Consider the following 16,691-nt stretch of genomic DNA (forward strand, 5'->3'; position numbering starts at 1 on the left):
AGTCTTCTTGGGGCCTGGGATGGGGGTGAGGGAGGAGGTATGGGGGCAGGTGTAGCACTTCCTGCGGTTGCAGGGAAAAGTGCCGGGTGTGGTGGAGCTAAATATGGTGATGTAGGCTTTAGCCTGTGCCTCGAGGTGATTTGGAATCTGTTAGCCTTTTATATTTGCAGTGAAAGAGATAACATAATGAAGGCAACTCCAAACAGCTGCAGTGCATTCACGCTGCTTGGAAACCTTGTTTTTATGTCCCCGGCGAAAGATAAGCTGAAATTTCATTTGCCTTTTCCTTGTCAGTGATGAACTAATCTTTACTCTGAGCTGCCTTTGCTGTTGCAGAGGCCAAGATACAGAAAAGTCTGATTTGTGCAACTACTGAGTTTATTGTTGAGTCTGAGAGAGTGTCCTGAAATGCACCAAATAAAACGTAGGGCAACGAGTAAAGCCTGTTTCACAAGGATTGCCTCGTAATTAATGCAACAATTATTGGAGAAAGACTTGTGAAAAGCATGCTAAAAACCCATCTTTTACAAACACCACTCAATGCTGCATTGGAGCACTGACACTCTGTCAGATCCTTGTAAAGTTTCTGTTGTCAAAAGAGTAAAAAAAAGGGCCCAGTGATGTCAGAAATTCCACCATCAACCAAAGCGCTTCAGAACTTCCAAAAACAACAGACTGACTGCCGAGAGTTATTGCTTTAATATTCTGAGGGAAGTGGAATGAATTGCTGAATGTCTTTCTGCAACAGTTGTAGTCATGCCAAGAATGTTTGTCAAATCCCCTGACGTTTATCGTCTTGCAGTAAAAGGGTGTTTATGACACTGTTACAATAACACAGCTCCACGACGTGGAAATTGCTCGAGAAACGATATCACTAAACCTCGTCCTTGAGAGGCAAGCTGACAGTGGCCAAGACACTGGAGGAAACGCAAAAATAAAACGACAGTCATGGAGTCATTAAGATCGGGAGCACGGAAAAAGGCCCCTCAGTTCATTGAGTCTATCCCTGTCAACAACAGCCACCTACTCATTCTAATCTTAGGATGTAGAGCTTGCTATCATATCGAGCATTTGGAATAAATAGCAGAAGTCATAAGTCATAGAGTCATACAGCACAGAAACAAACTCTTGAGTCCAACTAGACCATGCTGACCATAATCCCAAACTAAACTAGTCCCACTTGCCTGCGCTTGGCCCATTTCCCTCTAAACATTTCTTATTCATGTACTTATCCAAATGTCTTTTAAACATTGTAACTGTAGCCACATCCACCACTTCCTCTGGCAGTTTAAATCTTCCTCCTCTCACCTTAAAAATATGCCCCCTAATCATGAAATCCCCCCTACCTTAGGGAAAAGACACCTGCCATTCACCTTATCTATACCTCTGATGATTTTGTACACCTCTATAAGGTCACCCTTCACGAACCACCCTCTGTGTCCTCCCACGTCTCCTTTAATCTTTCCCCCTTTTACCTGAAACCTATGTCCGCCAGTAATTGACATTTTTTATCCTGGGGAAAAAAAAAACTCTGACTATCCATTCTATTTGGGGGCCTTTCATAATTTTGTGAACTTCGACCAGTTCTCCCCCTCATCCTTCGATGTTCAAGTGAAAACAGACCAGGTTTGTTCGATCTCTCTTCATAGCGAGTACCCTCCAAACCAGGCAACGTCCTGATAAATATTTTCTGCATAACATCGACATCCTTCCGGTAGTGTGGCAGACAGAGCTCTACACAAAATTCCAAAAGTAGCCGAACTAGAGCTCTATACAGCTGCTGTTCATCTTTGTTACGCAATATAATGTTTGTTTGGATTTTTTAAAAAATCTGACTGGAATGTCAATCCTTTAACTATATCTTATTTCTAACTTATTCTTTAAACACTGTAAAGTAATGCAACTATTTTTCCTTTATATTCCTCTTGTATCTAAGATGTGTGCTTAGGTATTTGTACCTAAGATGGCGCTATAAGAGGCGACATTGTAAAACTTTCCACTGTACTCCTGCACCTGAGTACGCGTGTCAATAAAATTCTATTCTAGTCTATTCTATTCTATTCTTGTTAATGTTTGTCCAATTTCTCTGTGCACTGAGTCCCACTCGAACTCTTGGGACTTCAACTCGACAAGCTGGGTCCAATTTACCTCCACTGTACACACGTGTACCTGCTTTTTGCCACTGCCACCTTGAATTTCTCCGATTTACAGAAAAAGAACATATGTACAAGCATTTCAAGGCAGCAGAATACTTCCGCCTCCTGGTGCCCCCTGAGCTCGTTTCATATCACTAATTCTCCTTGCTTCACTGTGATCTGCAAAAACACAGGCTTGATCTCAGCATAGGGCATTGATGTACCTTTTCCCATTTTATAGTGCAGAACGCCTGATCAAAGGGTAAATTAGATACTTCTAATGAGATTCTGTTGAATCTGCATCCTTTTACTGACCTGCCTGGAATTCCAACGTTTACCCTTTCTCAAAAGAACAAAAGCTCCACACAATCCCACAAATGAAAGGAAGAATTTTTTGTGATGACTTTTTGCAGCCAGTGCTTACGTGGTGGCCACAGTAAATTCAGGAACACTTCGGAGCACAGCAAGATCGCACCAACTGCACCGAGCGGTTTATCAGTTCTGTTCCTTGCATGGCGGAAACTGCCATAGTGATTGGATTTAATATCTTGATCTCTGCATGACCTTGACCACAAATCCCCTCAGGAGTCTGGAAGAGTGGAGAACTTTTTGGCCAATCAAGTATTGCAACAGATTAAAGGTCAAAGCAGTGCCATTTCCACTCATTCCAATCGTGGCATACGGGCATCGCTGGCTTGGCCAGCATTTATTGCCCATCCCTAATTCCCCGAGGGCAGTTAAGAGTCAACCATATTGCTGTGGGTCTGGAGTCACATGTAGGCCAGACCAGGTAAGGATGGCAGATTTCCTTTTCTAAAAGGCATCAGTGAACCATATAGGCTTTTCTGACAATTGACAAAGATTACATGGTCATCATTAGACTCTTAATTGCAGATTGCTATCAAATTTGAATTCCATCATCTGTCATGGCAGGATTTGAACTCATCCCCAGATCATTTCCTCGCTCTCTCGGTTGATAATCTAGCAATGATGTCACTAAACCTTCTTCAAACTATGTTATGAGGTGCAAATTTCTGAGTTGGCAAATTTGCTTTTGTCTGAGATAAATTGACTGTTCAGAAACTGTCAGCTTCAAAATTGATGCTAATGCAAAATTACATTGAATTTATAAAATCAGGCCATTATCCAATTGGTCTACGTAGGTGTTAATGCATCTCCTACCAGACTCCTTTCACCCAATCAGCATCTCCTCCCTTCTATGTTATGGTGAAAAGTAAAGTTGAGGATTATCAGATCAGCCATGATCTCACAACAGAGTCGATGGGCTGAATGGTCTACTTCTGCTCCAATATCTTATGGTCTTATGTTTGCTATACTTTCAATGTATTTCTGCTACTCGTTCCAAATGCTCTGTATGACAGCAAGCTCTACATCTTAACTCCCCTCTGGGAAATACATTTGCCCCAAATTCCCTCCTGAATGTATTTATGACAATCTTATGTTTATGGTCGCCTAGATTTGGTCTCCTCCATGAGTGAAAACAACACCTTGACAATTACCCCGTTGAACTTCATCATATTGTAATTGGAAAAACCTCTATCAAGTCTTGCCTTCTTGTTTCTGGAGAAAGGGTCCCAGACATGTTCATTCTTTTGCGGCAGCAATAAACTCTCAGTCCTGATATCATCCTCCCCCACTGCTTTGATGACGTTGGAGCTGATTCACACAATTTCCCTTTGTCAATCCTTTTGTGTTTGTTCTCTCTTTCCACTTCCCTTCTCTCACTCAACACATTCAGAATCAACTGAGGCATTCCATCGAGCACTGGATGACAATTTGGATAGAGATGGTGTGCAGGAATATGGGAAGAAGGCAGGAGATTGGCTCTTGGTATTGGAACCAGTGCTGGCACGATGGGCTGAATGGCCTATCACTGCATCTTACAGTTCAGTGATTCTGTGAGGATATGGAGGCCAGTCAGCCCAATCTTCCAATGTTGGTTCTCTGGTAGAGCTATAAAACTAGCCCCTTCTGCTCTTTCCATGTTGCCCTCCAAATGATTCCCGTTCCAATTTTTATTTACCTACCGTTTGAGCTTTACCACAGAATCTGGTTCTACCTTTTTTCTGTCAGTGTATTGCTGCCCATAATAACACAAAAAGAACAATTCTGGAAACAAAAACAGAAATTTCTGGAAAAGCTCAGCAGGTCTGGCATCACATGTGGGGAGAAAGCAGAGTTAACATTTCGGATAGAGTTCTGAGGCAGAGTCTCTCGACCCGAAACGTAAACTCTGATTTGTCTCCACAGAGGCTGCCAGACCTGCTGAGCTTTTCCAGCAATTTCTGTTTTTATTTCTGATTTATAGCGTCTGCAGTTTTTTCAGTTTTTACAAAAACAATTTTTCTTATTTGCTCTTATTTTTTAGCCAATGAACTTAAATCTGTGTCAATTGATTAGTCCACCTTGTACCGGTCAAACCAGGCTCCCCTTCCCCATTCCATCAAAGCCCTCTACGATCTTGAACACTTGTAATAAATCTCGTCCAAGCTTTCTCTGCTCCATGAAGAGCAACACTCAATAGATACGAGAAAGATTATTAATTTAGTTACTTTCAACTGCAAGTACATCCTTTCAGCAATCCAGAAATTATGGTTTGTTGAGGTGATAGCGAAGGGAGTGGTTACATGTTGATTTTATAGAACTGGATTCAAAATGAATGGGCAAACAAACCTGATAGATATTTTCTAACCAACTTATTCAGCGATGCTCTGACACACCTATGGAGCAGGTGGGTCTCCTGGCTGAGAGATAGAGACAATACCACTGCACCACAAGAGCCCCTAAGTAAGCCTCCTAAACCCAATCATTATCAAATGCCTCAGTCACGACAATTCATGATCTCTATACTCGTGAACAAATACGAATATAAGAAATTAAAGAAACAGGAGCAGGAGTAGACCATTTGGTTCCTTGAGTCCACTCTGCCAGTCCATAAGGTGATGTTTGATCGTCTACCTCAATTCCATTTCCTAACTCTATCTCCATATTCCCTGGTTCCCTCAAACCCTAAAACTTTATTGATCCTCCCCTCGAATAATCTCAACAATTGAGCATCCTCTGTTCTCTGAGGAAGCAAATTCTAGATATTCTCAACTTCCTCAGTGAAGAAAGTTCTCATCTCACTCTGAAAAGGCTGACTCCTCATTCTGAGCCCTCAGTTCTGGCCTCCCCAGACGGGCAACCACCCTCTTAAGAATTTCAGTGAGATCTCCCCTCATTCTTTTAGACTTTGTGAAAGTGTTTTCTCACATCACCTTTGCTTCTTTTGCATATTTGCCGCAATCCTATAGCTTAATGTTCTTTCACAAGGGGAATGGTCTCCTCCTGCGCCTATAGGGATGCCACATTGTCAAATGAAAAAAGAAGCTTAATAACCAAAACAGAAAGACATGGCGTTCCCAATGGAGAAGAAGAATTACCGGGTTGACCTTCATTGTTCCTCGGACCTTCCTGGCTGTGGTGGTTGCCATCGTTGTGGTCGTTGCCATGATGGTGGTGGACATCTCGGCCGGTAAGGTGGTCGCCATTGGCTGGCTGACAATCACAGGGGCCACCTCTCCCACCAGCCTCACGGTTCCATTGACCTTGACGTTGGGATGGCTCTCTGCTGCCATGTTAAGGACCTTTAAGCCATTGTAGTAAAGACCAGACATTTGTCCCTGGAATGGGCGGCTCCTATTCTTCCCCCCAATTGTAATCATAGCCTGCGTATTGAAGATTGTCAGCATGCGGCCTGGAAAAGAACAGAGATATTACTGTATTCATTGGCTGGGGCTCTGATCTTGAAGGCACATCCACTCAAACCAATGCACATTACATATGTTGGAATTATTCCACGATAACAGCATGCATTACTTTTCTACAGGCTACACATAACATCCTATCATATAGAATGTTTGAAGTATGACATTCAAAAGCAAGAAGGTTGTTCTCCTGAAAGGACAAACGCAACGCAGGCAATAAAAGCCTCTCTGTCAACCTTATCTGCGTGGCACAGAGCATTAATCTTTCATACGCACTTTTCCTTCAATTCTGACTGGATTTGAGATGTTCTCTGATTGGGGATGATGTGAGAAGTTTACATTATAATCATGAATAAATTGAGATGGGAAATTGGAAACTAAAGTTACGTGTCTACAACAGCGACATCGGCAAGTCAATGGTATATTTAATTCCTCTGTCCGCCTGTGTCTAACTCTGTCATTAACCTACTTTAGCAGCTGCACTCACATAGCTTGCAAAAGGATGTAATTTAACTGTGTTATGTTTCTGCAATGATATCCTGATTAGGTCGTGCTTTCAGCCACTGGAATCGGGCATGTTGTGCACTATTCTTGTGAACTGTTGTACACGGTAATCTAGTACATGTCTGTGCATGCAGTTATACTGTCACTTGCGCCTTGCTCGAACGGGAACCTGGAGGGATGTCGATACAGAAGCAACAGAGCACTGTGGAACCTTTGACTGTCATCGCTGAATGCTGCAGACTGGCACATTCCAAGTTCCAGGAATACGAGCTGAGGGAGGCACTAAAGTTTAGGGCAGCCGCTGCCGAGGAGCAGTGGGGAAAGACCACTATTTGAGGTCTTTTGGCTTAAGTTAAATGGGGTCCATTCAGTTATTGGAACCTTTGGTGCCTCAAATGCATGTAAATATACTCCTGTATGGAACAGATGTCTTTGGTTTGTTGGATAGAGTTAAACTCCAATATTTTTGATTCCTTGATATGCTGCCGTATGGAACTAAGCTGCATTTGTAGCAATGTCTATATATATATATATATATATAAAATATTATGTAGATATATAAAACTTAGCTTGTTTTATGAATAAAGGATATTTTTGAAACAAAAAAAAATCATTTTTGAAAGTGCTAGCTTGGTACTGAAGCTTACTTAGCCTCTGGCCCAGTTGAGGAGCCTCTGCTCAGACACCCCTTCACACTACTGGAGAGTGTATCCATCCCTCAGCAAAGAGGGATGAGCAGTACAAGTATTTTTATTAATTCTTTCACAGGATGAGGGTATTGTTGACCAGGCAGCATTTATTGCTCATCCCTAATTGCCCAGAGGGCAGTTCGGAGTCAACCACATGTAGGCCAGGCCAAGTAAGGATGGCAATTTACTCCCCCCTAAAGGGTATTACTGAACTAGACGGGCTTTTTCAGCAATTAACAATTAGTTCATGGTCATCATTAGATTCTTAATTTCAGATATTTTATTGAATTCAAATTCCACCATCTGCCCTGGCAGGATTTGAACGTTATCTGGGTCTTTGGATGAGTAGGCCAGCGTTAATACCACTAGGCCATTGCCTCCCCTCAAAGTCAAGGTAGACCAGCTACAAAGAAGCGGCAATGTGAGACCCATGTAGTTGTCATGTAACCACACTCCCCAGGAAGCTCTCAATGATGTGGAAATGCTGACTTGGTAGAAAAATGCTGCCTTTTGGAATTATTGCTCTTTAATTGTCTTTGCATACAGATATTGTTAGATCTAAGGGTGCGTCATGTATTCTAATTATAAAATAGTTATTCACAATAAAGTTCCAACCACTGGGGACCTATCTAAAAACTCATTAAAAATGCTCTTTTTTACATCCTCTCCCTTGTCAAGAATTACACTTTTACCTTCAGTGCCGTGTCACGCATCACATTTGCATTTTAAAGTGTTTCATCTATGGAATGCTAATTCAAATCAACTTGACATCATTTTTAAAGAATTCTTCCAGCAATTATTTGTGATTAAATGACTGACAAAAGGATCCAAACCAAAACTTAGATCACAAATTTTAAATGAGTTCCCAAAATCAAAAACTCCTTTCGCAAAGTGACAAATATTTCACACGAGGATGGTCTTAAATCCTATGCTGACGTAAGGCTTTGAAGATTTATTCATGTGAAATCCCTCCAGACACTGTTTTAATAGAGAGGCTCTGTGACCAGTGCTGTCTCATCAGAATCAGCGACACCTATTTGAGCTCCATTTCAGAGACTTGAGAACACTTCCAGTGTGATGATAACGCGGGAAGTGCTGCCCGAGAGGACAAAAGGCCTTATCTAAGGGTTACTATCCAGATTGTTCTAAGGATTGAGCATCAGTCTCCAGGACTTGGACATGAGTGGTGCAGAAGAAAAACAAAATGGAAAATAAAAAGAAAGTGTTTGGGAGGCGCGGAACATAAGAGTTGCTGGAAACCAAGGCATGTTGCCGAACCTTTTCATCTTGATCTCATCAGGACACATGCAAGAGTGCCGCATTTTAAATAGTCACGACAGGAGAGAAAGGTGAAAGCCAACCGTGATTGGCTGAAGTGTCACCGTGGAGAAAGGAAGGGGAACACAAAGCTCTCTAATTCAAAGGAAGATGCAAAGTGAGAACATATTTGTTTTTGTTTGTAGAATATGGGCCCCTGTATATGAATCTATGATGCTTCTTGCAAGCCTGAATGACTCACATTATGAGCTCCAATGATTGTCTTAAATTGCTTGTGTTACTGGAGTAGTCGGGATTGTTCAGCCTGTTCTGTACAATAGTTGAATCACAGATAACATCTCTTTTATTAATTTTCATTTATTGGTTGTATATCTATTAAAGATTGTGAATGGGAAAGTGTAAAGTGACTTGGCAAACAGTAAATTAAATAACTGAGAGGCCATTGTCTAACCAAGAGACGATTGGCTCCAGAGTTGGCCATAGGTTTGAGGTGGAAAGTCATGGAGTAAAATCATCAGTTTATGTGGCCAACTAAAATTGGCAAGCTCAGTCATGCCTACCTCTACCTTGGGCAGACACTGAGCTTTGCAAAGTTATAAGAAGAGCAGGGTGTAATCTCACCCTTATCCAACACCATCAATAAACAGACAGATCTTGTGGGAACTGTGTGGAATGGGTTCCTACTATCTCTGTGTGGAATGGTAGTTACTTTTAGCCTCATATCACTGTCATCATCCAACATACACATAAACAGTTTATAGGTGCAAATTTTCTTCTGTTCTACAGCATAATTTCCAGACATAAGCTTTCAAAAGTTTAGAAGAATCAAAGAGAATAAAACATATATAATAACCATGCATGCATCCATCTGAATATTAAGTCTGAGTCATATTAAGATTTACCTTACAATGAGCGTTAAAGGGACTTTAATGATTGGGATCTTGGGTAAAAGGTGATATTAAGTAACACTTCATTTAGGTTAATTTGAGGTTTCTTATAAAACATTAAACTCTTCAATTGGATGTAAAGTGTCCACTTTAAAAGCAAGCTTATTTTCTGCACATTTACCCAGTGAATTATCATGTATTATGCAAGTTACAATTCACCTTTTTAAGAATTTCATGCATAATTTATTACGAAGCCAAAGGCTGACAGTCCCTTTAACTACAGTTTAATGATGATGAATTATAAGGGTGATTTATCAATATAAAATGAAGTTACTCCATACAAGTTATAAATTACATTAAGTCAAGACTTTTGTTCAATATACACGATTATTTTTTAAATTACTGCTTTTTCAAATAAGACTTTAATGCAAGCTTTAGATGTTTGTTTTAAAAAAAATGAACAGAACAGAAAGCGTTAAAGTTTTTAATGGAGTTTACCTTTCTCTTGTAGCCACTCATCAAATACTATTCCTCTGAATTTTTTGGGGATTTTCGTTTTAGCAATCGCCAGGCGTTCATTATCAATGTTTCCTTTAAAGTTTAAAGAGACAGCTTAAATAACACCTGGAAGGTCAAGGGTTAGTTGTGAACATCTTACATTTTAATTGCACTTTTTTTTGTTGTGATTGAGATTTATAATGTGTAATATTGAGTTACCACACTTCTAACTGACTCTGCAGACTCTCAGCATTAGCAGAATGTCAAGCCTGCAGCAATACTTAATTGCCACTGTTATTTTCCTCAGTTCCTGTCACAGGGGACAGCAATTTAACTTTATTTTGATATGAAGAAGCCACCCTCACCTTTAAACTTCAAACTGCTCTATCTGTTCTGCAAATGCAGATTCCCGAACCCAAGTGTGTTTTTTTTCAAACAGGCACACAACCCCAACTGGTACCTTTCTCAAGAATCACTCTCAGGGATAACCTTCAGAAATTTCTGTATTCCTCCTGACGTAGCATCTCATTTCATTCATCTTTAATATTCTTCACCAGCCATTGGAGGCTGTGCCTTCAGCAGCATTCCTGGTCTCTGGTTTTAGTCAGGCCAAGACTTGGTTGAAATTAGTTGAAATTACCAAATAAATATCGCGCCCCCCCAAAAAAAAACTTCAATCCTATTCTCTTCTTTCAAGAGCTAAATGACTACATGCACCCTTCTCACATCTTTGTTTTTTATCTTATTCATTCACAGGTTGAGGGCATCGCTGGCTCGGTCAGCGTTTATTGCCCATCCCAGAGGGTAGTTAAGAGTCAACCACATAACTGTGGGTCTGGAGTCACCTGTAGGCCAAACCCGGTAAGGATGGCAGATTTCCTTCGCTAAAGGGCATTAGTGAACCAGATGTCCTTTTCCCCTCAACAATGATGGATTCATCACCATCATTAGACTGTTAATTCCAGATCTTGAGTTCAAATTCCACCATCTTGCACGGTGGGATTTAAATCTGGGTCTGTGGATTAACAATCCAGTGATAATACCATGAGGCCACTGTCTCCCAGTCTCTAGCAACTTCAGTTTGGAACTTTTGTCTGTGATATGTGTATTTATGTTTGGGAGAGACAGTGTATGTGAGAGATTGTACATGTAACAGTGTACTCATGAATGAAAATGAGTGTTCGATTGCATGTGAGAATGTACGTGTCTGATAGTGTATGTGAGAGAATGAGGGTGTGTGTGTGTGTGTGTGTGTGAGTGCGAGAGAGAGACTGTGTGCGTGTGCGTGCCTGTTAATGAGAGAAACTGCGAATGTATGAGTACGTGAGATAGACTGCATGTGTATGCATCTGTTTGTGTGAGTGTGAATATGACCCATTTGTGTGTGTGGAAATGTGAGAGAGCGAGAGTGAGTAAGTACGTGTATGTAGCAGTTTCTGTGTGTGTGTGAGATTGTGTGCCCCTGTGGGTGACAGTTTGTGTATATCTCTGTGAGAGAGAGAGAGGGAGAGAGACTCTGTGTTTGTGTGCGTGTGTGTGTGTGTGTATGTGTGTGTTTGTGTGTGTGTGTTTGTGTATGTGTCTGTGTGTGCCTGTCTGTGTGTGTGTCTGTGTGTGTGTATGTCTGTGTGTGTGTCTGTGTCTGTGTGTGTGTGTATGTCTGTGTGTGTGTGCATGTGCCTGTCTGTCTGTGTGTCTGTGTGTGTCTGTCTGCGTGTATGTCTGTGTGTGCGTGTACCTGTCTGTCTGTGTGTCTGTGTCTGTGTGTGTGTCTGTGTGTGAGTGTCTGTGTCTGCGTGAGAAACAGAGTGCATGAGAGATAAAGAGTATGTGCGTGTTTTTTCCCACATCTATCTTTGATCCGAGATTTGACTTGCCAAACCTCTAGGCTCTCCCTGAAGTTTCCAGGAATCAAAGATTAATCTCCACAAATAGAAAAGCACAAATCTTCCATCTGCTTTACCAGAATGCTGCTGTAAGCAAACTCAGGGGCAAAATCACTGAGCCACGAAATGAAGGAAAAGGTAGGCTTCATATAATAAATTCTTTGAGTTCCATTTGCTATGCTAAATATTGGACAAAATTAATAAACAGTCCATTCCCCTCCTGACTGACTGAGAAGGCAGTGAGCCTGGACAATTGTCGAATGGGAAGAGAATTAAAGGATGCCAACTTCAGAATGAAGAGGAATTTCTTCTCTCAAAAGGTTGTGAGTGTTTTGATCTCTTTACCCACAGAGAGCTGTGGGGACAGTGTCCTTGTATGGATTTAGGGATTAGTTGGGGAATCGAGGGTTTCAGGGAAAGGGCAGGAAAGTGTCGGATCAGCCATGATGCTATTGAATGGAGGAGCAGGCTCGAGGGGCCAAATGGCCTACTCCTGTTCCAATTTCTTATGGTCTTTCTCATGGAGTTAGAATGAAGGTGGGGCAGCTTAAGGTGAGAGGTCAATGGACAAAACCTGCTGGAATAGGCCACAACAACACAAGGCCAGATTTTGGCTGAAAAAGAATCATAGAATCCCTACAGAGTGGAAACAGGCCATTCAGCCCAACAAGCCCACACACCCCCCCAAACAGCATCCCACCCAGACCCATTCCCAAGTCTAACCCACCTAAGCACTATGGGCAATTTAGTATGGCCAATCCACCGACCCTGCTCATCTTTGGACTGTGGGAGGAAACCGGAGCACCTGGAGGAAACCCACGCAGACATGGCGAGAATGTGCAAACTCCACACAGACAATCACCCAAGGCTGGAATTGAACCTGGGTCCCTGGCGCTGTGAGGTAGCAGTGCTAACCACTGAGCCACTGTGCCACCCAAAGACTCTGCCATCTCTCCTGAGTCATAATTACAAAAGGCTAAGACAGGCAGAATTTTGAGCATGTCAAAATCCAGGTTTATTTATTTCCCTCAAATTACTGGCATACATAGGAACGTATACCAATTAGGAATAGGCTGAAGGCCACTGGCGTCTCTGGCCTGCTTCACTATTTAACAAGACCATGGCCTGTTTGATTGTGGCCCCAATTCTATTTTCCTCCCTCCCTTCTTCCAACTCCCTTGTTAGTCAAGAACCCATCACACTCTGCCTCAAAAATACTCAGTGGTCAACCCTGCAAAAAAGTTTGTCAGACTCACTGCAGCGATTGTAACGAGGTCAGCCAGGTGGACCTCATAGAATATGAGTTCCCTGATTGGGGCTGCTAACCTGGTCCAATCAGGGAGCTCTGGCTGACTGATATAAACAGGAGTGTCAGACATCCTGTTGCCTCTGAGAGTTGGCTCTGAGAGAGCTGGATCAGTGTCAAGGGCTCTCCACGTGTAAGTAAAAGACAGAATACCGGTCTCTATGGAGTTATTTTACTCACAACTTTCTGAGGCAAGGTAAATTTCTCTTCATCTCCATCTTAAATGCCAGGCCCTTTATTTTAAAACCATGTTCCCTGGCCTCTAGTCTTACCTGTAAGGGGAAACATTGTACTTCAGAATATTCTTCAGTTGCCTCCTCCCCCATGATATAAAGCCCTGATGACAAGTCCCCCAACTTTGACTATTTCCTAATCTTAATGTACGGGGGAAGGCCATTAATGCAGGAAGAGCATAGAGGCTATCACAGCTGAACTGTTTAAACAAACTCTCTGCAGAGCATCCCAACCAGACCCCTCCCCTATCCCCAGATTTCCTATGTCTAATCCACCCAGATTGTGCATCTCTTGACAATTTAGTATGGCCAATCCACCTAGCCCACACATTTTTGGACTGTGAGAGGAAACAGGAGCAAACCCACACAGACACAGGGAGAACATGCAAACTCCACACAGACAGTCACCCAAGGCTGGAATTGAACCCAGGTCCCTGGCACTGTGGGGTAGCAATGCTAACCACTGAGCTGCGATGCGGTTTAACAAAGGATCTGGAGCGGACAACCAATTCCCTGTCCTCCCTCAAAGGTCAGTCTCCTACTGTGCCAACTGGCTGAAGTCATTTAATTCAGCACATAATGGACATTAAACAGCATGATATTTCTCACTCTTTATATCTCATGAGATTCAAGACTTCATTCAAAAGTTTCTTTTTCAGAAAATAACAGTGGAATTTAGTCACCTACAATGTATTATATCATTTAAATAACTTTTAAAAGACAAATTAAATTGGAATGAAATTTCCCCTCATGGTATGAGCAATAGCAGAGAAAAACAACACTTTGCCTTCTTCATTAGACCTTAAAAAAGAGATATTGTCATTTTAAAATGCATTGTCATGGTCAGGCAATGATTTCCCAGGGCCTATAAAGAATGATTTATTTTATCTTTTAATCATTTTAATGGACTAAACATGCATAGTCATTCCATTTCATTTCCCTTATAAATTGCACTTTTAAAAAAAATCAGGCACGCAGCAGACAGATGGTAGGGTCCTGCCGTTGTGCTTATCCAATGAACACTCTAGCTCCAATGGCATGTAAACGTGTCATGGCACCACATTTACTTTCTCAACATCCCCCAAAAGTTTTTCTTGTTTTCAGAGAGAGAAAATAAAACGTTATACCATGGTTCACTGCAATATCTTCTAAGGTAAATGTTTGAAAACATCTGTTTGTGTTTGCCTTTTTGGGTGTGACGTTGTATTTCCTGTAAAAAGTTCCCAGTCGTCATGGTAACCCTGAGTGGAAGTGCCCCTGGTGGTGGTACTTTTGTGATGCTGGGGTCCAGTCAGGCAATGTGGGTGAGAGTTGGGAAAAAAATGGAAGAAATTCTTTGTACCATTTTACATCTCTCTCGCGATCAGTTATTTGTATCTGGCGTCCGGAGAGCATGGGATAAAACAGAATCAAGTCCAAACGATAATAACAAAACCCAAGGCTAGAACCATGGTATAAATTCCAAGAATCAACCACCAACGGATATTTCCATTGAAAGGGCAAATTCCATTTTGGTTGCAACCTTTTCATTTTCAATGAATTGGCACTGGGTGCAGCAAATTGGACAAAGTTCACATTGTTATTTGTACTGTTTTAAAACATCTTGGAATATAGATAACAACAGAGGCACTGACAAGTTGCTTCTATGACCTCCTTCCTCAATGCACATTGCCAAGGCTTCAAATCATTCAGGGAAGACAAATCCACATCAATATGGTGAGGGACAGCAGCGTTTTGAGGATGGGCTTCGAAGATCAATTCTTCCACAGGCCATGTGGGATCAGTCCTGCAATGCTGTCTATAACCTTTGAGGAGTTATTTCCTAGTGACCCTGGAATTAATTTCCACCCAGGAGATCTTGACCAGATTCATCCAAGTATCCTCCAGAAACCATTTATCAGTCTCCTGTATCCATGTTACAGTGATTGTGGAAATTCAGACCAAGTATCTTTTGTAGAAGTGGGGACAAAGATGAAGTGAATCATTGTGAATATCTGTGTGACAGTCCAGATACAACACCCCAATGAGACGGGAACTGATTATTCACTTTGTCAACTCTAAGTTAAAGTTTAATAGGTTCCTGACTCTAAACGGCTTTCTTTTTGTCAACAACCTTGTGACTCTTCTGGATAATTTTATATTCCTGAAGATGTCTTTGCATTTATGATGGAGATAGAGATATATCGAACCTTGTTTTTATATGTATATGCAAGGACTGGAGGCAGAGTGTGCATGGAAAGAATAAAGGTCCTGTTGGCAGACCCGACCAAAATTCTATTAACATGGGATGACAGCTAAGCAGAATTAGATTGTTCCAGAGCATCATTCTCAACATAACAAGAGCCTTCACTCAATAAGAGATAGTAGGAACTGCAGATGCTGGAGAATCCGAGACAACAAGGTGCAGGGCTGGATGAACACAGCAGGCCAAGCAGCATCATAGGAGCAGAAAGGCTGACGTTTCGGGCCTAGACCCTTCATCAGAAAAGGGGGAGGGGAATGGGGTTCTGAAATAAATAGGGAGAGAGTGGGAGGCGGATAGAAGATGGATAGAGGAGAGGATAGGTGGAGAGGAAACAAACAGGTCGAAGAGGCGGGGATGGAGCCAGTAAAGGTGAGTTAGGTGGGGAGTTAGGGAGGGGATAGGTCAGTCCAAGGAGGACGGACAGGTCAAGGGGGCGGGATGAGGTTAGTCGGTAGGAGATGGGGGTGCGGCTTGAGGTGGGAGGAGGGGATAGGTGGGAGGAAGAACAGGTTAGGGAGGCGGGGACGAGCTGGACTGGTTTTGGGATGCGGTAGGGGGAGGGGAGATTTTGAAGCTTGTGAAATCCACATTGATACCATTGGGCTGCAGGGTTCCCAAGCGGAATATGAGTTGCTGTTCCTGCAACCTTCGGGTGGCATCGTTGTGGCACTGCAGGAGGCCCAGGATGGACATGTCGTCTGAGGAATGGGAGGGGGAGTTGAAATGGTTCGCGACTGGGAGGTGCAGTTGTTTGTTGCGAACCGAGCGTAGGTGTTCTGCAAAGCGGTCCCCGAGTCTCCGCTTGGTTTCCCCGATGTAGAGGAAGCCACACCGGGTACAGCGGATGCAGTATACCACATTGGCAGATGTGCAGGTGAACATCTGCTTGATGTGGAAAGTCTTCTTGGGGCCTGGGATGGGGGTGAGGGAGGAGGTATGGGGGCAGGTGTAGCACTTCCTGCGGTTGCAGGGAAAAGTGCCGGGTGTGGTGGGGCTGGAGGGGAGTGTGGAGCGGACAAGGGAGTCACGGAGAGAGTGGTCCCTCCGGAAAGCAGATAAGGGTGGGGAGGGAAAGATGTCTTTGGTGGTGGGGTCGGATTGCAGATGGCGGAAGTGTCGGAGGATGATGCGTTGGATCCGGAGGTTGGTGGGGTGGTACGTGAGGACGAGGGGGATTCTTTTTTGGTTCTTATTGCGTGGACGGGGTGTGAGGGATGAGGTGCGGGAGATGTGGGAGACACGGTTGAGGGCGTTCTCGACCAC

General features: G+C 42.7%; 1 protein-coding gene across 1 annotated transcript in view; it reads right to left on the reverse strand.

The window, feature by feature from the left end:
- nrxn3a (neurexin 3a) overlaps positions 1 to 16,691 on the reverse strand; it is a 1,856,693-nt gene that overhangs the window by 93,122 nt on the left and 1,746,880 nt on the right. The window contains 2 exon segments of the mRNA XM_048600025.1: positions 5,579 to 5,892; positions 9,759 to 9,851. Of these exon segments, the coding sequence (XP_048455982.1) occupies positions 5,579 to 5,892; positions 9,759 to 9,851 (407 nt within the window).

This window comes from Rhincodon typus, chromosome 8 (genome assembly GCF_021869965.1).
Source record: "Rhincodon typus isolate 14 chromosome 8, sRhiTyp1.1, whole genome shotgun sequence".
NCBI classification, from domain to species: Eukaryota; Metazoa; Chordata; class Chondrichthyes; order Orectolobiformes; family Rhincodontidae; genus Rhincodon; species Rhincodon typus.